Source organism: Ascaphus truei, chromosome 21 (genome assembly GCF_040206685.1).
Source record: "Ascaphus truei isolate aAscTru1 chromosome 21, aAscTru1.hap1, whole genome shotgun sequence".
NCBI classification, from domain to species: domain Eukaryota; kingdom Metazoa; phylum Chordata; class Amphibia; order Anura; family Ascaphidae; genus Ascaphus; species Ascaphus truei.
In genome coordinates this window covers 5,254,125-5,278,561 of record NC_134503.1, presented here as the reverse complement: position 1 = coordinate 5,278,561, position 24,437 = coordinate 5,254,125, and the positions used below count along the sequence as shown (strand labels likewise).

General features: G+C 44.1%; 3 protein-coding genes across 5 annotated transcripts in view; 2 read left to right on the top strand and 1 right to left on the bottom strand.

Moving 5' to 3' along the window:
• Positions 1 to 24,437, bottom strand: part of USP20 (ubiquitin specific peptidase 20) — a 122,515-nt gene that overhangs the window by 70,141 nt on the left and 27,937 nt on the right. Inside the window, exon 3 of one of the 2 annotated variants that reach the window (XM_075578643.1) lies at positions 20,824 to 20,994. The exons of the other annotated variant lie outside the window; for it this stretch is intronic. The gene's annotated coding sequence lies outside the window, so the exon portion shown is untranslated. The remainder of the gene's footprint in view (positions 1 to 20,823; positions 20,995 to 24,437) is intronic. 2 annotated transcript variants of the gene reach the window in all.
• LOC142472019 (torsin-1A-like) lies at positions 1,908 to 10,402 on the top strand. Of its 2 annotated transcripts, XM_075578640.1 has the most exons (5): positions 1,923 to 2,170; positions 3,321 to 3,586; positions 4,327 to 4,502; positions 8,543 to 8,670; positions 9,548 to 10,402. In XM_075578640.1, exons 1-5 carry the CDS (start codon positions 1,999 to 2,001, stop codon positions 9,790 to 9,792), a joined length of 987 nt encoding a protein of 328 aa, XP_075434755.1. In that variant the 5' UTR covers positions 1,923 to 1,998; the 3' UTR covers positions 9,793 to 10,402. The 2 variants fall into 2 exon arrangements, with proteins under 2 accessions (XP_075434756.1, XP_075434755.1); XM_075578641.1 differs by lacking the exons at positions 8,543 to 8,670; positions 9,548 to 10,402 and adding an exon at positions 5,240 to 8,111 and having other exon boundaries at positions 1,908 to 2,170.
• On the top strand, positions 12,925 to 20,751 carry LOC142472029 (torsin-1A-like). Its single transcript, XM_075578683.1, has 5 exons — positions 12,925 to 13,213; positions 15,371 to 15,636; positions 17,005 to 17,180; positions 17,959 to 18,086; positions 19,010 to 20,751. The coding sequence occupies exons 1-5, from the start codon at positions 12,934 to 12,936 to the stop codon at positions 19,252 to 19,254; spliced, it is 1,095 nt and encodes a 364-aa protein (XP_075434798.1). The 5' UTR covers positions 12,925 to 12,933; the 3' UTR covers positions 19,255 to 20,751.

Here is a 24,437-nt window from a genome sequence, read left to right as displayed (position 1 = left end):
GGCCCCCTGCAGACGCACTTACCAGAACTCCCTCCTACTGTCTCTGTACGTTCTCCCTACCTACCAATTAGATTGTAAGCTCCTCGGGGCAGGGACTCCTCTTCCTTAATGTTATGTTTATGTCTAAAGCACTTATTCCCATGATCTGTTATTTATATTATCTGTTATTTATTCGATTACCACATGTATTACTACTGTGAAGCGCTATGTACATTAATGGTGCTATATAAATAAAGACATACAATACACAGTGAAATACCTATATATGTCTTGAAAAGGGGTCATTTAGTTAACCCTTTGGCCAAAGCGTATAAGCCTGGGAGCCACTTTCAAGGCATGACCATAATATCGCAGGTCCTAACACCAACTGAATAAAATCCGCCCAGGGTGATAGGAGGTGGTAGCGGGGCAAGGAGGAACCAAAGGCCCAACCCCTTTAGTGTAGGAGACACAGAGGAACCAGAACCGGAACGTAAGTCTAACACGAGGAGAAGAGCCCAGTGTGACGCTGCAGGAAGTTCGGGCGTCAAATGAACCCCCTTCCTGCCAGAAGGGTTGCAATGGGTTGCTATCCCTTCTGCCAGTACAGGGGTTAAGTGTAAACTTGCTGTGTTGGTGGACAAAAGCAATATTATTTCCATCATTTTACCCTTCTCCTGAATTTTTAAGCAATTGTTGAAATTGAAGAGATCTGAAAAATAAAATATTGCCTCCCATACAATGTATTTTATATTTGTTTCTTCTGGATCAAAACTCAAGCCACAATGTAGAATGCACAAAACTGTCGTGTTTCATGTAAATATACATAGACCATCACTAACAATTTCTTTTCTCAAACTATTGGCTTAAAATCTCCATTTGAAGGTGAACATGACACTCTTTAATATGGACCAGGTCTGCGTAAAACCCCTCTTATTTGGTTGGTAATGTTCTGTGTTTGTGGGAGTGAGAATGAATTTGTTTAATTTCCTCCTTGCTCATTTCGGTCTTTGCGGGGTCTACTCCCAACTGCAAGCGTCCGTCCAACGAGTAGGCCACAGACGATTACCATTATGAGAAGTTCAAAAAGATGAATAGACGTTACTGAGCCCAATGCAAGAGAGGAATTTAGAGGTTGTGCATATGAATATTTTCAGCCCTGTTTTGCAGCAGATAGTAAGGAAAATGCAACACATCACTGCGCCAAGTATCCAGTGAATCTAATGTACAGAGAACGTCAGCTTAACACTCCAGGACATTGCAGGGGAATGTTATACAATGATTCATGGAGATGCGAGTGCAGCGTTGGAAAGTCACTGGAAATGTTTCAGTGCTTTAATGCTGGGGCTGGGTTATATTTAAATATTACAAAGACTGTGTGTAAACCTTCTGTAAAATCATTTTGAGAATTATAGATTAACCCTTTTGCTGCCAGAAGAGCCAGCAATGTATTTTGAAAATCAGCAAACTGCTAAATGGGCAGAAATCTTTGTGTGCATGTTATGTGCACTTTTACTTATTGTATGTGTTTAGTACAATTCTTTTGTGTCAAATGACAGCTTTGTGTCTGATTGTAGTGCATGTGCCTCTTTACAAACCTGTCTTAGGGTGGCTTTCATCTGTATTATATTTTGTTTAAATACATTACAGCACCCAGAATTGTTCTGAAATAAAAGGATTGCTAGAATAAGTTCATAAAAGCTGAGGGGTAAGGGAGAGGCTCAGCCTGTGGGAATCATTTGGGAGCAGGAGCAAAGGACCAAAGTCCATGTTACCCCCTCCCCCTAATAATTGCTCTGCAGACCTCTTCAGCAGATCAGGGGTTAACCCTGCAGGTTTGACAGCCCCCTCCCCCTAATAATTGCTCTGCAGACCTCTTCAGCAGATCAGGGGTTAACCCTGCAGGTTTGACAGGCAACGAATGCCCTCAACAAAAATGGCCGCCAGGATGCTGAATGAAGTGATATCATTCTGGGAGGTGAATGCTCTGACCGGAAGCTGCCGGTGCAGAGCTGTGCTATGGAGCTGCTGCTTCTGCTGCTCTTGCCGGGCCTGGTGCCGGCGTTTGACCCCATTACCCTAACAGTCGGGGCGGTGTCCGTGCCCTTGCTGACCGCGCTCATTTCCTACAGCGGCCTACCCTGCTACTTCCGGGAGTGCTGCAGCGAGGAGGGGGGTGTGAACAGTACAGGTACGTGGGGGAGGCCAGGGGACTGTGCATAGCATTAGTACCTTGGTGGTTGAGGGGGTACCGTATAACTATTACCTGGGGAGGGGTAGGGGACAGTGTATACCATTACTACCTGAGTGGTGGTGTAACTAGTACCTGGGGAGGGGCCTGTGCATAGCATTGGTACCTGGGGAGGGGCCTGTGCATAGCATTGGTACCTGGGGAGGGGCCTGTGCATAGCATTGGTACCTGGGGAGGGGCCTGTGCATAGCATTGGTACCTGGGGAGGGGCCTGTGCATAGCATTGGCCCTTGAGGGTAGGGTGAAAGACAGTTATTGGGGAGGCAGTGGTTTTCATCACCGGGACCTGAGGATGTGTATAGCATATGGGAGGAGGGAAGAGAGGCAGCTTTGGTATAACATAGCTGTCTCCACTTTAATATTTCAGGTGTAAATGCATTTGTACTTTACCTAGTGGAGGGCGTGGTACAGCTACATGGAAGGGGTATTGTGTGTGTGTGTGTGTGTGTGTGTGTGTGTGTATGTGTATATGTATATATGTATATATATATATATATATATATATATATATATATATATATATATATATATATATATATATATAATTTGCTTGAACTGAGGAAGAGAGGAAAACTCTTGAAAGCTTGTCCTATGAGATAAATTGTTAGTCCAAATTAAAAACGTATCCCCTAACACTGAAGAACATACTGGACACCTAACAAGCTCCTATTGAACCCCCAAAATAACCACAACATATATATAAGCATATGAGTGTCACAGAGGAGTTCTACTGAGCATGGCAATATATATTTAAAACCAGAGACAGAACATAAAACACAGACAAAGCTCAGTTTTAGCACATCCAGTGAAACTCATACACGGTACAGTGCCTAAATATATATGTATAAATATCTATTAAGTAAAATGGTCTTTTAGTTTAACATTTTTGGCCAAAATTGTTGTAAGCCCCTGAGCCAACTGCACGGCCCTAACACTGAAGAACTCATTTATTGTGCACTATCGCAACTGGACTAACACTGCTATTTCCGTTTTGTGTGTGTGTGTGCGTACGCTCGCGTACAGATATACACACACATATATTTTTTCCTCCTGTCATTCTCCCCTCACTCCTGCCTCTTCCTTCTCTCAGCGCTGCAGTTAGATTTTGACCACAATGTATTCGGGCAGCACCTGGCCAAACAGGTGATACTGAAAGGATTGACTGGTTTCATGAAGAATAAGAACCCGAAGAAGCCCCTCACCCTGTCCTTCCACGGCTGGACCGGCACCGGCAAAAATTACGTTAGCCAGATCGTGGCTAGGCATATTTATAAGGGTGGCATGGACAGCAAGTTTGTGCATCAGTTTGTGGCGACGCTACACTTTCCCCACGCACATCAAATTAACAATTATAAGGTAAAGTAGGCGCCAGTTACTGGGACTGCAGTGAGTCCCCAAGAGCTTACAATCTAATATCTGATGCCAAAACGCCACATCTTGGAATATAAACTATTCAGCAAATGTATAGTCTTCCCAAAAGTTTTATTATCTGTTACTTGTATGGCACCAACATGTTCCGCAGAGCAGTACAATACAATGTGGGAGGGTGGGCAACATTGTAGCATTGGTACCCGAGGGGGGGGGTTATTACTAGTAACTTGGTACCAATTAGTATACTGTATAGATTTGAAGGCAAACTGGGACAACCGAAAGGAGGTCTCCGCCCAAACCAGCTTACCATCTAGGTTTGCATTTCTGTTGACAGGATTTCCTCTATACAGAGGTTGTGTATCTCATATTGAGAAGCACAGAGTATATTTGCTGTGATAGGTCTGTGGTTGCCATCTACAGTTATAAAACCTGAGCAGCTGAAGCCTAAGGCTTAGCTTTAACCCCTTCACTCAGAGGGGTGGGCTCTAGAGGAGGAGGGGGCTCCCAAGGATATGGTTTTTAAATCTCCCATCTCAGACCTGAGCTTGCTGAAAGGTTTCAGTAATTCTGGCATCCGCGTAAGAAAAGGGCAATAATAGGAGTAACCCAGGGCAGTATGCTGCAGCCATTCTAATGATGCAGCCACCAGGGAGCAGCTATAACATTGCATGGGGACATAGTGGTAAAGGTTAAATAAACATCACTAACTATATAATATATATTAGGACCAGCTGCAGGAGTGGATCAGAGGAAACGTCACCGCCTGTGAACGCTCCATCTTCATATTTGACGAGGTGGATAAAATGCACCCGGATCTTATTGATGCCATCAAACCTTTCCTGGACTACTATGAACAGCTGGACGGGGTGTCCTATCGCAAAGCTATCTTCATCTTCCTCAGGTAGGGTGGCGGGGGAGGGGGTGCTGTTCTCCACTTACTGCGCTGCTAGGAGGCGGCTGCAATTGTTCAAAAATAGACAGTATGACCCACCTTTATTTAACCCCTTTGCTACCAGCATCACAATGCAAAGCAGCGTTTCAAGCCCTTGTGGCAGCTCAGGGGTTAAAGTGCAGACTTTTTAATAAAGGGTTTACGAAACAAAACAGCGAAGCGATCTACTTATAAATATACTTATCATCCATTTTTTTAAATCTATTTATGATTTGGTGATAACAATATAGAAATTCACAGATCACAATTCATTAATTAATAGAAGGCAAAACCATTACTTTCCTGTTCCCCCATGGCAGTGGGCAAAAGCGAGAAACTATTACAAGACAAAGAAGTAGTAGTGTCTTTTCTACAACATCATGGGTGGATTGTAAACGCAAACAAGAGCCAACTAGTGCCAACACAGTCCTTAAAATGCCTGGTTGTAGAATTTCATACGGCAGATGGAGAGGTGCGTTTGCCATACTCGCTGGTCCAAGACATTGGAGACCGGACAAGAGCACTCAGGACATCAAGCGACTCTTCTGCAGCAGATTGTATGAAACTCCTGGGAAAATTCACCTCCGCACTAAATGTGGTAAAATGGGCAGGTCTACACTTGAGACCACTACAGCAACATTTCTTGCAACAATGGTATGGAAATTCAAAGGATATGACGCAAGGTATATCTATATATCTCGCCACAGACTCGCACACAAAGAACAAACGAAGAAGGTGGGAAGATGCCCAAAACTTATTAAAAAGACATACACTACAAGTGCAGTGGTTAACGATCACCACAGACATAAGCAGCTCAGGTTGGGGAGCACAGATGAGATCTGGTGGTGCAAGGTACTTGGGCCACAAAAGATCAGCAGTTGCCATCAAACCTGCTAGAGCTCAAGGCAGTGCAGAAAGCACTGGAAGCGTTCCAAAGCCTCACAAGATGTGGAAATATGCACTGTGGTAAAGTGTATATAGCCAAACAAGGAGGAACAAAGAGTGGAAGACTACTGAAATTAACATCAGAAATACTTTCATGGGCAGAAGGCTATGTCATAGATATGACAGCCATACATATAACAGGGCCTGAGAATACGACTGTAGATTTTCTCAGTCGCAACAGAATTCAATGAAAATGAAACCGAATATCAGCTCCAGGAATGTAGTAAGAATAATAATTCACAATAAAAAATATATAAAGCTGGAGCTTGTTGTGGAAGTAATGTATCCAGCGCTAGGAGATGGAGAGACATATGGTGGGGGTAATGATGGTGCAAATGTAACGGGGTGCCTACACAGAGCGGGTGATCCCCCACTAATGTGTACCCCAATAGATGCTATGATAGTCCTCTTACCCCGTCTCTCCTGGCCGGTTGTGGTGTGGAGTCACGCACTCACTAGGGAACACCTCCTCGCCTCTCCTTCCGCGCTGCGAGTCTGAATGAGTTGGAGCTCACCTTCCTATACCTCTGGAGAATGGGCCTTAGCCAAATATTTCACGAATTAGTGAAACACTAGGGTTAACCCGAAATAGACCTGATGGCTGCTTACCACAACAGAACGATTGTGTTGCTGCACTAGGCAATTTCATCCCAGTGCAATACACAGACACCTTCAGATTCAAATGACCGTTCAAACTGGCATATCTTTTCCCTCCAGTCCCTCATTGCAAGGATATTGAGGAAGATCAAACTAATCACGCAGAGGGGATGCTGATAGTGCCATATTGGCCAAGGAGACCATGGTTTGCCCACGTGATAAACATGGTAATAGACACACCGTGGCATTTACCAAATGTACGGGGATTACTACATCAAGGACCAGTGAATCACCCAGATCTCAAACAGCTAGCCCGGGTGGCTTGGAGATTGAGTAGAAGGACCTAAGAGACAAAGGATGTAGAGATAGAACAATAAAGACTCTCTTAGATGCAATGAAGAAGTCAACTTCAACTATATACTACAGAATTTGGCTATGTTTCAGGGACTTGTGTGTGTGAAGCAAAAACAAGTTTTTTTTTCCCCACCAACTTCCATGTCATTGGTAGAGTTTCTGCAAGAGAGATTTGACGGGGGCCTCAGCCTGAGTTCATTAAAGTACAAGTTTCTGAATTATCAGTGCTCTAGAGAAGAATCTAGCAGCTGAAAGACTCATTATTTGTTTTGCAAAAGGTTAAGACCGCAAATCAGAAGTAGCGTTCCAGCATGGGACCGATCACTGGTTCTGGATGTCCTCACAATGCACCCTTTTGAACCTATATATCAAATAGCTTTGAAGTTTTTGTCATGGAAAATAGCCTTTCTTATAGCCATTATTACATCAGCAAGGAAAGTGGGACAATTACAAGCACAAAGAAACCGTTCCTGGTCATTCACCAGGATAAAGCAGTGATGCGACCAGTTTACCATTTTTTTACCAAAAGTGGTATCTCAATTTCACATCATTCAAGAAATTGTAATTCTCTCATTTTCCCCAAAACTGGTATTCAGGAGGAAGCATTGCAAAATCTCGATGTGGTGAGGTGTTTGGAAACCTGTATCAATAGAGTACAAGACATTAGAAAGTCGGAGAGACTGTTTATCCTTCCAGAAGGACCCAGGACTAGGCAAGCTGCATCCAAGGCGACAATATCCAAATGGATTGTATAAGAAAAGCATATTAACGCAAAGGACAAAATCCACCTTTAAGTCTATAGGCACATTCAACAAGGGCCATGGCGACTTCATGGGCATTTAAGGCGCAGACATCACCTGCACAAATCTGCAAGGCAGCTGTGTGGTCATCATCTAACACGTTTATGCAATACTATGGGCTGGACATTCGGCCTCAGCTGACGCAAGCTTTAGCCGAAAAGTACTTCAGTCTGTAGTAACAAAATAAATGTGTTGAAACGGATATTTGGTATTGTTGGTTATTTCCCTCCCTTATTGAAGTGAAACTTCTTTGCTGGCACCTCCAAAAGTTTTGCTTGGACAAATCTCCTTCATGGTAAAGAAGCGGCCGTCGCCATGCACAGTGGCGGCTGGTCCTGCACCCATGCACAGACACAGCCGATGACGTCCGCGCATGCGCAGAGCCCAGGAAAAAAGACACACACACTTCACCCAAAAATAATAAAATTGCCTATGAAGAGACATTTGAGTGCTTGTCTGATATCCCCCATAATTTCTGACCTCCGTGGAGACCTTTTTTCCACCACCGGTGTATTGGGTCCAATCTTTATCCACATGCTGATGTAAGCTGGTACTTTGTTTATAGTCATATTAGGAGTGTACAGCAAAAAGGCAAAGTAAGATCAGGATTCAGGTGTATGCATAGTAACCACAAAAACAAACACTATACAATAATATACACAATTTCACCGACAAAAGACAAAATTTTCACTTAAAATGCGCGTGCTCGGCACACACCCCCTTTTTTCTATTGCTTGGGTATAGCTCTACGGTGCCCACGGCCATGGGGAACAGGAAAAGAACAAATTTAACCAACTTACCATCATTTTCTTTTCCTGGGACCATGACAGTGGGTACCGCAGGGTTAAGTCCATCCTTAGCGGAGTAGGACAGGACATTGAATTCTTGCAGGTAGTCCATAAAATGCCCTCCTACTACCTGCATATTGTCTTTGGTCTCACCCAGAGTATAAAAAATACAACTGATCTATATTAGACAGGCATAGGGAAGATAACTGTCTGTCTAATATAGATCAGTTGTATTTTTTTCAGCTATGGGAGAGACCAAAGACTATCTGCAGGTAGTAGGAGGGCATTTTATGGACTACCTGCAAGAATTCAATGTCCTGTCCTACTCTACTAAGGATGGACTTAACCATGCCGTGCCCACTGCCATGGGTCCAGGAAAATAAAATGATGGCAAGTTGGTTAAATGTTCTCTTTTCTGCGCGCGCTCGGGGAACCATTTTTATAATTCCGACAGAAGACTTTTTTTGTAGCGATGGCACCTTTTTAGCTGCATTGCCATCAATTTTAATGTGTTTGTCTCTTTCAGTAACACTGGAGGTGAGGTCATCTCACAGTTGGCCCTGGATTTCTGGAAGGCCAGGAAGGAGAGAGAGGATCTCCAGCTGCATGATGTGGAACAAAAATTATCCCTGGCTATCTTCAACAAGAAGGACAGTGAGTGTGAAAGCAGATCCCCTTCCCAACACCAATAGAGAAGCCACTGATGTAGGGACTGGTACTATTACTGCAGATTTGAGGACTGCGCGCACACCACACTATTCAACATTTCTGTTGCGTCAGTGTGCAAACTGAAGCAGCAGCACTAACTTCTAGCTCATTCAGAGAAACTTTGGTTGGAATAGGGATATTTACTGTTTTCATACAGTATCATTTACTTTTTCATAGCATGTTTGTTACACCCTATCAGCCCTTGACTGCCCGTGCACAAAGCAGGACCAATGGGTCTCTGCCCAGGCCTGTAATTATTTGCAACGCCTTAAACCGGTGCCCAGATATATAAAAGAACAGAATGTTATGTGCGTAGTACAGCAGGAACTCTGATCTCGTCTCCGCACATCAGTATGTGCAAAATGAGCCCGAATTTGAGGTTCCTTTATTTATGGCGCAACTAAGACATTTTCCCCTTTTGTTCCCAAACGTGCATTCAGGGGGTTTCTTGGTCCCCGGAAAGGAGCTCTAAGTTTGTTAGAGGATACCTTGCATGTTTTTATAACTACACATTTGTAATGGGGTATGTATGTATGTGTGTGGGGATCAGCTTGGGTTAAATGTCTTTGGATTGTACTTTAAAGTAACTCCCTTGCACAGCCTTTTACACGTTACTGTGTAGTGGTCACTTTTATTGAGCCCTCTTGCTGTCAGAGACCCCAGTAACGCACAGAGAAGCTTTCATTTTTGCCCCGATGGTGCTGAGGGTTTATAGCTCTGCCCTCTGCACTGCATCAGCACCCTGTTCTATATTATGTAGAATATTTTGCCTGCGCTGTTGTTGAAGCAGCAGTCACTGATGGAACCGCCTTTCTCTGCGCAGGTGGCTTTTGGCACAGCAGCCTGATAGACAAGAACCTGATTGATTTCTTTGTGCCTTTCTTGCCGCTGGAGTTCAGGCACGTGAAGATGTGCGTGAGGGCGGAACTCAGACAGCGAAACAGTAAGGCGGACGAGGAGATAATCACCAAAGTAGCCAAAGAGATGCCTTATTACCCCAAGGAGGAACGAGTTTACTCTGTGAAAGGCTGCAAAGTCATACCCACAATACTGGATTTTTATCTATGAGACGCAGTTGAAACTCTCACTTTTTTTTGTTTTTTTACACTTTGCTGCTGTAAATAAAATGATGTAAATAAGGTTTTAAAGTGAGGAGCCCTCTTGGGGTTTCGTGCACCGACCTTTGAAGAAGACTCCGGCTCAGAGGGGCATGACCTTGAGGAAGTTGCCACCTCCTGTCCCAGGTGCGTACAGATTAGAGTGTAAGCTCTTTGATGCAGGGATCAAGCTCATATTGTGCTGGGCGCACCGTTGATTCACCCTTTTTATCTCATAATGAAGGAAAAACAGTATGAAAATGAAATTTTATATCTTTTCAGCACTCAATTAATTAATATTGCCATATTCCTATTACCTTCCCAGACATTTCATCCAACTTCCTTAGGGGTAAATTCAAAGTGGCCGTCCCCAGGATTTTTGTCCGAAAACTGCCTGAACGCCTGCTTCCCCCTTGCCATACATGCGGCTATATGGTTTTTATGCTGTTATTCCGATTTCTTTCATAATCATGCTAATTTGAGTTCAGCCCCCGAAAACCAAAATGGCAATTTTTAAAGAGAATGTGAACTTCTTTTGATAAATATTTATATTTATATTGATTAAAAAAAAAAAGTGTCCACTTTTGTGTCAGTCTTCTGTGTGAATGTACAATGGTGAGAGAGGGTGGTCAATTTGATTGTATAAGGAATAGCAGCTCTTTCCCCCATTTGTATCTGTTTGTGCAGAATAGTATACAGACGGCAGTGTTGCAATTCCAATTCAAGCCGTGGTACTTCACGTAGCAGGAGGACGTGTCACAAGTAATGGTGAATCTGGAGCTTAGGCAGAAACCTGCTCAGTATTTCCTCCATTTGAGCGCTGAAAACTCCTAAAGCCAGCAAGTAGCATCTTCAGATGGAACTAATACTCACCCCCATTGTACCGCTTCCAGTTAAACAGAGTAAGGGCTCGTCCAGGGTGGCGCTGAGCGGGCGCTCACGGTAGACACGTTGCGACAATGCACGTGTCCTGCGTGAGTGGGCGGGCGCGCCTGCTCGGCGCTCAGCCGCTTGCCGAGCAAGCAAATTTGAATTTGTCGCTCGCAAGCGCGTCACGAGCGGTTCGCCCAATGAGGGCGAACCAGCTACGTTACGTAGAAGCCGTGTCCCCAGACGCGCACCTAGCCGGCCCGGAAAAGCAGCGCTGCGCCCTGCTCAGCCGTGGAGTGCCAGCACGCCTCTACCCACACTGGACGAGGCCTAAGACACATTTACAGATAATTCTGCAGGGTCTGTTTGGCCAGATTATAGAATAGCATTATGTGGTTCCTAGAGGTCCCATTACTGTATTACTCCATTTTCCTGAAGTGCACTTGAATAAGACACACAGTGTGTTGCTTATTAAAGCAGTAATCCCATCTACCCCCTTTTTGGTTTTGCACTATTTTAATTCCGGGTTTTTGTCCTTTCTGATATAGTTTTAGATGCATTACTTTTCCCTCCCCTAAATATGACAGCCATGTCCCATCAGTCCCACGAGCCAGTAGGAAGCTGCAATGTCTTTAATAACTTTATCAAATTGTATTTCATATAGTGCTTTTCTCCAAATGGGATTGAAGGTGCTTAACAATTACACTATAGTGTAGGGGTGTGCAAACCAGGGGGCGTGTGGCGCTTACAGAGGTCCTGCGCTCTTCCCCAAAGCATTTAAATTAAATGCCCCGGGATCGCACAAGGCCTCTAACTCCCTTACCTGATATCCGGGGGCTTCTGGTGACACAGCGTCAAATGATGGCAGAAACGCAGGTGAGGGGGGGGGGGTGAAGACTAAAAAGTTTGTCCACCCCTCAATGTACATAGCGCACAGGAATTTTACAGACACAGCCCCATCCCAGATGAGTTTACAATGTATTTTTCTCTAAGACAAAGTGACGCCCAAGGTCACATGGAACTGACACCAGGAATTGAACCAGGTTCCACTGATTCAAACTCATGTCATTTTACAGTCAGTCTTTACTCACTGAGCCCCTTCTTTTTCGGGGTAATCGCAGCTTCCTATTGGATAACTGTTTCAATGTCCTGGAAGTAAAACCGGGACATTTTCCATAAAAAGGCCACCATCCCCAAATCTCACAGAATTGAGCCCATGGAGGTTGACATCTGACAAACGTATATATATTCATGAGTGTGCGTTTACTTGTCACCGTTCTACGTTTGTCCAGTGACAATCAGATCTCGACATGTCTTTTACCGCATCCCAATCTGTATTTGGTAAACTTTCTGTTCCTGCTGTGAGGGTTTTTCACAAGTAAGTATTGCAGTGAGGGCCACATATATCCGCCAGCTGAGACTACATTGCTAATCAGTGTGACCCTGAATCCACTATTAGTGCAGGAACCTTTGGCAGCCTTTGTGATTTTGTTTCATTCTTCCTGGAATTGTCACCAGGCAGGGAACAGAAATCTATTTCTACCCCAGTCCCAGCTCAGCTGCATTGGAAAGTGAAAGTGAAATGTTTGGAAATTCCACATCTTGCCTTTTACAAGAACTCATTCATTAAAGCAGCAGTCTAAGATGCTGTATTTTTAATTTCAGAAAATCTCTTGGCGCTTGCTAGAGAGAGGGCAGGGCTCAAAATGGTGCCATAGCCTGTTTCAGAAGAGGAAGGGGATATGACTTTGTAAATGGTTCCTATAGAAACAAAAAAATGCTTGTTACATTATAATACATTAAAAATGTCATTCAGCATTGCAACAAAAAAAAAAAATCAGTACAGAACTGATTTATATAAAAGAAAAAAAAAACAAAACAAATGTAGGATATTGCTTGGTCTGCAGCTTTAAAGCGTCAGCGCTGATCCCTGTATATAAACACATTCCAAAAACACCATATAAACACTAAATACATTATATACACACACTAAATAAATATTAAACAGATTCAACATTCACTATATAAACACTAAATACATTATATACAGTATACTCAGTATAATAAACACTAAATACATGAAACACACTGTATATAAACACTAAATACATTATATATACACTGTATATAAACAGACCTAGCGCTGCTATTCCTGCTCTCACCTCACGTGTTACGTAGTTTGCGTTAGTGAATCCGCACAGCCATGTGTACCTCTAACCAGTGACCGCTCGGCTGTTTGCGCATGCGCAGTGTATCGCGGAAGTCACCGGCTGTGTTCCCGTGCTCCGCTCCCCCCATGGCTCCCGCGGCACTGGAGGGGATACCGAAGCCCCAGGCGGGGAAGCTTCTCCGGCTCGTGATCCTGGCTCTGCTCTCCGGTCCGGTCGTATCATTGGAGCCCTTCAGTGTAGGGATCGCTATCGCCACCGCCTCGGCGCTCACCGGCATGCTGTCCTACCCGCGCTTCTACTGCGGCCGCCTGGTGGAGTGCTGCGAGGAGGAGAGGCCGCTCAACGGGACCGGTGAGACCGGGGGAGAGGAACAGCGGGAGGGGGGGGGAGAAGGGGGTGCTCGGGAGGAGGGACCTGGGCGGCTAAAGAAGGTCCCCAAATAACTAGCATGGGCTTCCAATGATAATGGCATCATGCTTCTGTTGTAGTGGTCTGCTCAATGGCTGCAATATGGCCCCTGTGACGGGCAGCATTGGCAACATGGCATGTGACAGGCGAAATGGCCTTTGTAACAGGCGGAATTGGCACCATGGCCCCTGTGACGGCGGTTGGCTTTGTGACCATGGCCCCTGTGACGGCGGTTGGCTTTGGCACCATGGTCCCTGTGACGGCAGTTGGCTTTGGCACCATGGCCCCTGTGACGGCGGTTGGCTTTGGCACCATGGCCCCTGTGACGGCGGTTGGCTTTGGCAACATGGTTCTCCTATTATCTTCCTCGTGATTGGTAGTATAGTGGTCCAGTCATGAGAATAACAAGTCCCAATTGCAGCTACATATGTATATTAAGATTTATATAGCACCATCAATGTACACAGCATAAAATAAATTTAAGAGGTGGAGTGCGCCATGAGTAGCCAGTCAAACTGACCAAATGCTTAATTGAAGTGGTTAGATGTGGAGAAGTATGTGATTGGTAAATGCTTTGGGTTGGGAGAGAGGAAACCATTCTGTAGGGAGCAAGCGAGAGAGGTTTCGGGCTTGAGTGCTGTATAAATAAATGGAGCTGAAAGCACAGCCTTTAGCAGAGCATAAAGGTGAGAAGGTGTATACCGCAGATTACAGCTGAGATGTAAAATGGGGTAGAGGTGTGGATCCTTGAAGGAGAGAGACCTTTTATAGTAATTGTAGAGACATTCAAGGGATTACAGGAGGAGAGAGGCAGAGACAGACCTACAGATATAGCTAACGTTACTGTCTCGGGTGCCCTTGCCACCAGCATACGTTCAACCACGGTGGTCACAGCACCGGAGGATTAACACTGCGCTGGGGGGGCATTTGGAAGCATGGAACCCCCCTGCAGTGCAATTGCAGTAGACACTATCTCCGTCACCGCAGACTTTCGCTTCTCCGACCGCGGTGATGGGTACATCTGTAGGAGCGATAACGCTAACGGCATTTTGAATAGATTATAGTGTGGAGTAGGTTGCAATAGTCAAGTTGGGGCAAATTATGGCATGTATGGTTTTTATTTTAGTTGTATGTATATCTTTATATAGCGCCATTAATGTACATAGCGCTTCACAGCAGTCATACACGTGACATAATAATATAAATAACACTTAATGGGAATAAGCGCTTCAGACATAAAAGGAACATTAGGAAAAGTATTCCCTGCCCTGAAGAGCTTACCATTTAATTGGTAAGTAGGAAGAACGTACAAAGACACTAGGAAGGTGTTCTGGTAAGTGCGTCTACAAGGGGAATTAAGGAGGTGGATTTTAAGATAGGTCTTAAAGGTGATAGAGAGGATACTTGTCGGATATTGTTGGCAATCCAGAGGTGTGGGGCAGTGAGAGGTTTAAGGTTGGAGAGGGCTTTAGATACAAAAGGGGTAAAGAGAAGACATCCTTGAGCAGTACACAGGAGTCGGGATGGTGTATAGCGGCAAATTAAGGCCGAGATGTAAGATGGGGCAGAAGAGAAACAGAGGGAAAGGGTGGATTCAGGCAACGTTGCAGAGGAAAATTAAGCAAGATTTAGCAATGGCAGAATATACGAATGAAAGGGAGGAGTCCAACGTTAGACAGGGTGCTTGGAAGACGGTGAATGGTAGTGTTATTGACTGTCACAGAAAATGGAGCAGTTGGGCGTGGTTTACATGGGATTAAGATGAATTGATTTCCCTGTGGGAAGGAACCGGGAAGGTTTTTGTTTGTCCATATAGCAGCAAATTAAAATTTGCATGACTAGCTGACATAGCTTTGTAATTAAACTGGCTCCAACATTAGCAGTTACATTATTTCTATATGAATAAACTAACTCCAGTTATAACTCCACTCTTAAATGTGGCACTTTCTAATGTCACTGCAAGGCTTACCCCTCAGGATAGGCTTCCAATAATAAAGATGTGAATGTTGTCCCTATAGTAACTTGTTGATGCTCTGGTGCAGTTCTTGTTGTTCTGTGTTTCATTTGGGGCCAAGGTGAATTATTTCTCTCCTGTTTCAGCCCTGCGGCACGCTCTGGATCAGAATCTTTTTGGGCAGCACCTGGTCAAAGAAGTGATTTTTCGGGCACTGACCGGATTCATGAGCAATCAAAACCCCAGGAAGCCGCTGACCCTGTCCCTGCATGGCTGGACCGGCACCGGAAAGAACCTGGTCAGCAAAATCATTGTGGAGCACGTGTACGACATGGGAATGAGTAGCAAATTCGTCCATCTCTTTATATCGACTGCCCATTTCCCACACGACGACCTGGTCCCCTTATACAAGGTGCTTTTATACAAGGGATCTGCTTAGCATAGACCTTGTACATTTGCTTGATTGCACCTCTCACCACCAACAAAAACATGCCCCAGTCACAAATTCTGGAAGGACTTAGAGGGTAATTCTGTATATGCCGCCGTGGACGTTTTTGAACGGGAACCCGCATAGGCTTTAATGGTGTGCTAAAGTGGAGAGCGATAAAACGGAGCACTAACGAATGGAAAAATCAAAGAAATTATTCAGAGTGCGTTTTCCACAAAATGGTATAATTATTTATTGATCATGAAGACAAAGAAGCGAAGGTGTCACCTCTCTGAATAATTTTTTTGATTGTTCCATTCGTTAGTGCTGCGTTTTTCTCTCTCTCCACTTTTGCAATCTCTATAAAAGGATGGCACTCGCTGGGCCCGAGGACACAGGGGAAGAGGTCCGGATGCTGCACTTTCTAAGGGGAGTCCTTTTATGACAACACAGTACCCCTTCTATTTCCGGATGGTTGAAGGTATGGTCAGATTATTTATGCTATTATCTTCTGGACACAGGGTGCGATGAACCTTTACCACTGTAACTTGTGAGGTTGTTCAGAAGAGCGTTTTCTGCACCTACCTGTCTATACCAACATACTGATTGATACCTAAGGGTTACCAACATTGGAACATCTAATATATAAATATAATTGAATATATATCTGTTTATCATTCTGAGCACCACACAATCTTTTGCTAACGGTGTGCTTGCTGTTCTTTCATTGGTATGTTTTATATATGGAAGCCCCCCCCCACACCATGAAGTAGCTATCACGTTGTGAGTAATAAGAGTGCGTACTTCAACCACTACCTTTCTTGATCTTCGGCCAAGAATGGCCTGAGCTGCCACTTGGACATTATAGAATAAGACCCTTCTAGAGAAGGACCGGTATAATGGTAACTGTCCTTGAAGAAACTAAACCTTATTCAGATCCCAGTATCCGCTCTTCGTGATCTTCAAGTCACCTTATCTCTCTGTGCTTCAGGCACCTAAGATTATATTGTAAGCTGCACAGGGCAGGTACTTGTGCCTGCAGAATTCTGTGTACAGCGCTGAGTATGTTACGGTGCTATACAACAAAAACATTTTTTTTCTCAGAATCTTCATTTATTATACATAGCATATTTGTGCTTTTGATTTGATACAGAGTAGGTCATGAAACATCTCCATTAATATATAGTATCTCCATTCATTTGAGTTTATCACCTCCATTTACTTGAATGTAGCGTTTCCATTAGCCTGATGTCATAGAGGCCAATGGAGTTAAATCTTTGTTCTCTTGCTTTGTCTTGTGTATATGATGAAGAACCAGCTCAAATACTAAATAAAAGAAACTTTCGGTCACAGGACCAGCTGCAGTCATGGATTCGAGGGAACGTCACGCAGTGCGCACGCTCTATATTTATCTTTGATGAAATGGACAAGATGCGCCCCGGACTTATCAATGCGATCAAGCCGTTTCTGGATTATTACGACCATATAGACGGCATATCCTATCGCAAAGCCATCTTCATCTTCCTCAGGTAAGTGGCCAGTTGCATGGGTGAGATGAGGAACTCGGGCAGTCACTCCACCACATTAATAAGTAGGATAAACATTCATCAAGCAAATGGGTAACGGGGAAGCCCAGACCAGTTTTTCCTCAGTGCTACAGCGGGTCTCTAGATGGATATTCTCTTAAAGCCAAAGCTGTTTAAAGGTGACTGCTTCGTACATAAGGTTTTATGAACGTTGCTTGTTTGCCTTTACCTGCCTATCTATTATAATACCCCATTTCCATTTTCAACATGTACACAATTGAAAAGAAAACATATACAACATAACTTTAGTATCCCCTCTACCACAGGTTTCCTTAGCAGTGACTTGCCTGCCCCACTCATTGAAAAAATTTTCTTTATCAAATGTTTTACCAGGAAGTAATACCTTGAGAGTTATCTTTCGTGGCAGGATTGCACAAACTTCAGTGACATGGGAGGGGTTTACTCCATACTTTTGTGGCTAGAAAAGGCTAAAAGGCCAAAGGAAAGAGACTTCAGCCAACACTGTCATTTTGCACAGACCCCCGCCTCTGTTTACAAGAGGTGTGGCTGTCCCTGTCAAAACCAGAAGTTCCCAAATACACTTAATCCAATAGTTCACATTCATAACAAAAGCTTTGCAAGACCTCACAACAGTGTGTGTGTGTGTGTCTCTCAGTCTGTGTGCACAAGGCAGGGCTGGTCTCCTATTGCTGCACTGGGTAATAATGTTATGCTGGGCAATGACAAGCTGCTTGCTTTGATTCCCATGTCCTCCTTTCAGCAATGCAGGGGGGGATCTCATTACCGGCGTAGTGCTGGATTTCTGGAGACGAGGGAAGAGTAGAGAGGATTTGCAGCTAAAGGATGTGGACAGTGTGCTTTCTGTGGGGGTGTACAACAACAAGAACAGTAAGTGCCCTGGCTGAAGGTCTCCCCAGAGCTTTTGCATATTTTAGGAAGTGGGACTGGAGGTTTTACACACAGTGCGGGGTGTTTACTAAAGGCCCCTGGGTGGAAAATGGGTGCAGTACTGAGGGGAGACAGTACACGAGTTCTCAAATTACAACCAACCATTTAAAAGCAGTGCTGCATTTTGCCTCAGTATTGCACCGTGTTACATCTGTCTGTTCTATAGCCCGTGTGTGAAGCAGAGACCCTCAAACACTGCTAACTATAGTCCACTTTACAGACTGATGTGTTTGTGCTGGGGACTTCATTGCAAAGGCTGCCTATTTTTGATATGATAGAATACTACAGACGTGTCAGTTTTTACACCATAGCTCAGTTTAAAAGGCCTCAGATCAAACAGTGCCTGAGCAAACCAACGCAAACTCGAAGCCGAAAGGCCCCATAAGAACAAGTTTATTTCAATATTATGAGCCCACCAGTGGTTCTGCACCAAAAGCAAATTAGGCATCTTTTACACCCCACTGCTCCTTTTGTTGTATTTTGTAATTGAGCGGTTTGCTTTTGCACTTGCCCCAGGAAATCCATGTAAAAATGGTATAGCTAAAAGTGACACATGGTGCATGTCACTACCTAGAATCCTCCTCTGCAGTTTAACCACTGTATGACATGGGGCATTAATTGGGGGACCTGTGGAAGATTAGCAGATACACTCATGGGTTCACTTATCATTACACACTCCTCTTAAATGTTTAAATCAAGGCGCTCAAATAATATTTTGACCACCAGTGTTGGAAAGGCCTATAGCGGAGTAGCTCGTTTCTGTCCTCTCTCTGGCACTGAAGTGATTAAGGTTTAGAGGTGAGCAATTGGCTCTCACCGCACCCAGACGATCCTGGTCATAGTCATTTCTGCTCTTTCCACAGGTGGCTTTTGGCACAGCAACCTCATAAACAAGAACCTGGTTGATTACTTTGTGCCGTTCCTGCCGCTGGAGTTCAGGCACGTGAAGATGTGCGTGGCGGCGGAGCTCAGACACCGCGGGTTCATGGTAGACGATGAGCTGGTGGAGAAAGTGTCCAAAGAGATGACGTACTTCCCCAAAGAGGAGATGCTGTTTTCTGATAAAGGCTGCAAGACGGTGTCCGCTAAACTTGACCTTGTCCTCTAACCTCTGCCACACGGCAGTGCCACAAGCCTGCCACAGGGATTTAACATCTGTGCAGACACAGACTGAAGCCATGACTTGGAAACATGGTGTTTTACCCCTTTCATTTCTGTCCAATTTCAAAGTGTATTTTGTATCCTTCTTGTGGGCATTGAATGACTGTTACCTTTATCAACACACCTCATGGATACATCGAAGTACCCCGAATTCTTCTAATAACTGATTTAAATCGCTTTTCTTACAGTGAGGCGATTTTTCAGGGCCCAACTGGAAGTTTTCTTTTACTAACTAACCTTCTTTTGGTCTTTTTTACTTTTGTTTTCCTTTTTGGGACTTTTAGCACCTTCATGTAGCCAAAAAAGACACATTTTGCTGTGAGGGAGATCTTGGGAGAGAGTGTAACAGCAACAGAAATCCCAGCCAATTCACTAATTTAATTATTCGATTTTAATCGCTCCCACAAACCCATTTAATGCCCGGTAAGTCAGTAGCATTACTTTTGAATGCAAAAGGACTGACAAGGTGGCTCAATGTCAAATTTGTAGTATGCCACCCACAAAAACAAGGCAAGAAAAATACATAAATATGCAAATTCCTCTGCATTTCTAACACGGTTTTTTTAATCACTTTATAGAATTGAATTGTGCAATCTTATAAAAGGTGGTGGGTGGGAATAACTGCACATTTCCCCATAAAATAGCCCAGCTCTTAATTATGAAAGAGTTTTGTGTTTTGAGTCCCTAAAATGTTTAACACATGGAGGAGCCATTGGTAAATTGCTATTGTCAGGTAGGGGTTGGATTATTTTTAAACCGGTCTTTTGTACTTTATATAAACCCCTTCCAGGGTTTATCTTCCAAATCATTCATATACAGAAGCGCGCCTCGTACGTATTTTCGTATTGATGCTGCCGGCTGTGCAGCAATGAATGTCGTGAAACTGTGCTAGGACATGTACCTTAATTAACCTATTCAGTGCTAAAACCGAAACCTATTGTGGAAGAGGTTTGTATATGACATATATGACGAGGTTTGTATAGAGGTTTGTAATGCCAAAGTCATTGGCCCTTCTTCTATAAACGGCCATAGCGCTGTGGTGTTCTCCCATGGAAAACCCCATTGTAGTCTTGTTTAAGAATAAGGGCCATTGTCTCTTTTTAAACCTGGAACGTGTCCGAGTCTAATCGCCTTGTTTTTACATCAGAGATTTGTTATATATTTCGATTTGTGGATTATTCTGTCCTCTTTCTGGTAGAGAAGTCGGGTGTACTGTATGTGTGAGGCTGATGCAGGGCTGTTACTGCTGCTTAATAATCTCATGCAATGTGTTACTGAGTGGGACACCTGCAGATTGTGTGGGTTTCTGTTGTCACAGTTAGGTCAGTTTTACAGGTAAGTGAGTGGGTTCTGCTGAATAGGATAAATAGTACCGTACTAATGGAATGTAACCATAGATTGCTTAAGAAGAAAATCTGTATTAAATTAACATTGTTCTTATTAATGTGTTGTGCTGGAGACTTATTGCGATTTACAAAAATATCACTTTTTCGCTTAAAACAAAAAGAATACAAACCGTGATTCCTCACTGAAACAGGAAATTGAATCCTTCCCTTAGCCAAACGTGTTTTAAACCCAGGTCTCCTTTGTCACAGTCCGGTGGCAAATCGCAGGGTGCTGCCCACGCTGGAGTCACAATTTTAGGGAATAGGATTCTGTGTCTCTTAACCGTCCCCGTCTTTATACACTGCAGAGACGTGAGCATGGAGGAAGCAGCTTAGAAATGCAACGGCAATGTGGCAACACTTACTGTGATCATCAATTCAGAGGCAGGGAAGGAACTCTGTGTAATACAGGCACCTGTAACCCCTTGTCTGAAGAGCACACTAATAATGTGTGAGATCTCTTGTTTAGGACTAAACATTTAAACACTTGTACTTTAACCACAAGGTCTCTCCTATGAAAAGTTTCATCTTTCTGTTATGCTTCCGATTTGCATGGCACCTATGTACAGCGTAGGCCTCCATGTAAATCGTGATGTGTATATAGGGGTATGTGCAATCTGCAACAAACCTTACATTTTGAGTTGCAGCCGCATTCTGTTGCTTCTCTTTCAGTACCCTGGACAGCTGCATCTGGTCTTATTGACACCTAATAGAAGCACTTTATAACAAGTGGCCAATTTCAATCACGCTTGCAGACTCCAATCTTCTTTCTGACACCAGACCCAGAGCTGTCCTACACGTCTACCCCATTCCGATCCTATATAACCATTGCTCCACTACAGACACAAGGACTCTAAGTTCTGCCCAGTGCCCCCAGTGCCCCCAGCAAGACATCCATAGAACCAGAGTAGAGACCTAGATAAAGCCAGCCGTGTCGCTGCACCTTCTCTTCAGGAATGGAACGGTGGGTATTATTTTTGAACAGGAGGTGGCGCTAGAATCAAACCTTGCACTAAATCAAACTGCCCTTTGTTAACAGCTGACACAAACCATGTGTATTTTCTTTTGCAAGTTTGTCATTATTAGGCCTCGGCCATGCTCCCTGCTGGCGCGCTGAGGCGCAGGAAAAGCGGGTGCTTTCCCTGGCCTTGCGGTTGCTTACCGCAAGCGCTGTCAGGGGTCGGGCGCGTCACTGGCTGGGGGCGGGCCAGTGACGTCACGGACCTGATTCGCCCTCATTGGGCGAACCGCTCACGTGACCGGCCTGTCGCGCCGGCAAGCGGGGGAATTTTAAATTCCCCTAAGACCTGCGATTCCGCAAGCGCGCGGAAGCGCAGGTGAGCCCCTACTAAAGCCGCTCTAATTGCGGCTGTAGGGGCTCAGTGCTGAGCAGGAGCGCGCGTCAGCACGCTTCCGCCAGCAAGCGGTAAACATGGCCGAGGCCTTAGGGTGATACAGGGCAAGAGACAGCTGTGCATTAGAAAACCGTTATGTTACGTGTGCGTGTGAGTGTGTGTGCATATATTACCAAGAGCGAGACGCTAAGATTGTTGTTGGCAAACAGATTCATGTTATCATAATATTTTATTCCTGTTTGTTTTCCAATACCAGTCCCTGTGCATTCAGATTCTCAATAGTTCCACGTAAAATAGAGGCTTTCAACACCAGCACTGGACTTTAATATCAGAATATAGCATGAGTATCTAACCCAGGTAAGATGGCACAACTTAATGGGCTAAAGCTATTTTCCAACCTAAACTTTTGTTGGTTATGGGAGATCACAATGAAGAATGCTAAAATTCCATGAATTCTGTTATATTCATCAGCCAGAGACTCCCTGTCTTTTAAACTTCAGACATATTTCAAAAGAACCATAAAAAAAAAAAGAGTGGGAGGGTTGCACTCCAAAAGGAAAAAGGTAACCGGTAGTATAGTGCGAACAAGGTGTACAGCATTGTTTAAAGGTACCTTACATAGGTTCTTTGGTACATGAAGGGCTGCTACACAGACACTGCAAACATACGGCGAAAAAAAATCGTAACATGCAAACATATGGCGAAAAAAATCGTAACATGCAAACATATGGCGAAAAAAAATCGTAACATGCAAACATATGGCGAAAAAAAATCGTAACATGCAACACTCAAATCTGAAAACCAAAGCAAATATGAATTCCGTCATTAGCGAAAAAAACCCGCAAAATTCAAAGAAGTCTTGAAAAAAGTCCCATAAAGTTTCGGGTTAATGGACTTTTCATCAGACAGGATAAAGTTGAGGCATGATGAAGGGTCCATTGACCCGAAACGTTATGTGACTTGTGTCACGGAGGCTTCAGCTTAGCTCCTGTGCTCTACATAACAGCGTTTTCTGAGCCACGTGTAAGATGCAAATCCATTAAAAAATATATATACTGTATATATATTTGTTTGTATGTTTGAATTTTTTTTTTTTTTTACGAATGACTGAATATATCTTTATTTTTTGTGATTACAATTGCATGGTACTATTTCTTTTTGTAAAAACCATAATAACAATGCTTATTCTGTGTTTGTTATAATAGGAATGTGGACTTTTTAAATAGATACATTTAATAGGGGGGGGAGAATATGTATGTATGTATGTATGTATGTATGTATGTATGTATGTATGTATGTATGTATGTATGTATGTATTCTCAACAAATTCTAAAAAAAAAAACTCGCCCAAAACAAAGTCACGCCGCTTCCCCTCCCCAAAAATCTCACCCCCACCCCCCCCTCACGAGTCTTACCTGTGTCAGGTGCGGCTGCATCTTCCGCCATTTTCCTGCTTCTCCCCTGCAACTTGCGAGTCTATCCCCAGCAGCTTCTGTGAAAATAGCTGTGCGATGTCATGGCAACTTGATGCCGCGTGACGTCACGTAGCGTCCCGTTGTCTTGGCAACGCGGCATCACTTCACGCCGCGCAGCCATTTTCACAGGAGCTGCAGGGGAGACACTCGCAAGTTGCAGGGGAGAAGCAGGAAAATGGCGGGAGACCCCGCCGAGTGCACTGGGCGAGTGCATTTGTCAAGGTGTGTGTGTGTGTGTGTCATTTTTTTAAAATTAGAAGTGACACAATATTTCCCACCCATTGTGCCTAATCCTACCGGGACCAAACAGGAGCACAGCCACTGGTCAAAATGTGATGGTACATATGGTTCCCACGTCTTTATATTTACAAACCTAAACATATTTATCTTTAAAGGAACACGTTTTTCTAAATCTTAATTGCTGCTTTGAAAACCTCTGCCCCGTGTTCAATTGGTTGAAACAAAGCGGTATGAATAAAACCTAGAAACACGGTTCCTGCGTTGTGGGCTCTTCTGTCATTGGGCTGAAAGAGGAGGTTAGTGGTAAGAACACTGCCTTTGAAGTGGGTGAAACTGGTTTCAATCCAGTGCCGGCTCTCCTTGTAATCTTGGGGAAGTCACTTTATCTGAAGCCGGTGCCAGAGGAGCCCAAAATCAAGCTGTTCGGAGCCATGTACGTAAAAATATTAATATAATAACATGTCTGTGTTCTTCCCACGTGCGAGATAAATAAGATCATGCTCGCGCTCCGTCCTCTCCGGGCTGGAGAAGGGTTCCTGGCAGACGGCTTTACTGCCCTGTGCAGAGTTCAGTGCAGGGTGCCTTGCACGGAGCCGTGCTCCGAACATCTCGTGCGCACGCCAGCACTGTGTGATTTAACCTCATGGTTGGCAGAGCGTTGCAGGCACCTCGCTG

Coding starts and splice junctions, on each gene's coding strand:
- LOC142472029 (XM_075578683.1), top strand. CDS start 12,934: ATGCGCAGTGTATCGCGGAAGTCACCGGCTGTGTTCCCGTGCTCCGCT. Junction 15,637..17,004: donor ACCTGGTCCCCTTATACAAG/GTGCTTTTATAC, acceptor TTTCGGTCACAG/GACCAGCTGCAGTCATGGAT. Junction 18,087..19,009: donor GGTGTACAACAACAAGAACA/GTAAGTGCCCTG, acceptor CTCTTTCCACAG/GTGGCTTTTGGCACAGCAAC.
- LOC142472019 (XM_075578640.1), top strand. CDS start 1,999: ATGGAGCTGCTGCTTCTGCTGCTCTTGCCGGGCCTGGTGCCGGCGTTT. Junction 2,171..3,320: donor GGGGGGTGTGAACAGTACAG/GTACGTGGGGGA, acceptor TCCTTCTCTCAG/CGCTGCAGTTAGATTTTGAC. Junction 8,671..9,547: donor TATCTTCAACAAGAAGGACA/GTGAGTGTGAAA, acceptor TTCTCTGCGCAG/GTGGCTTTTGGCACAGCAGC.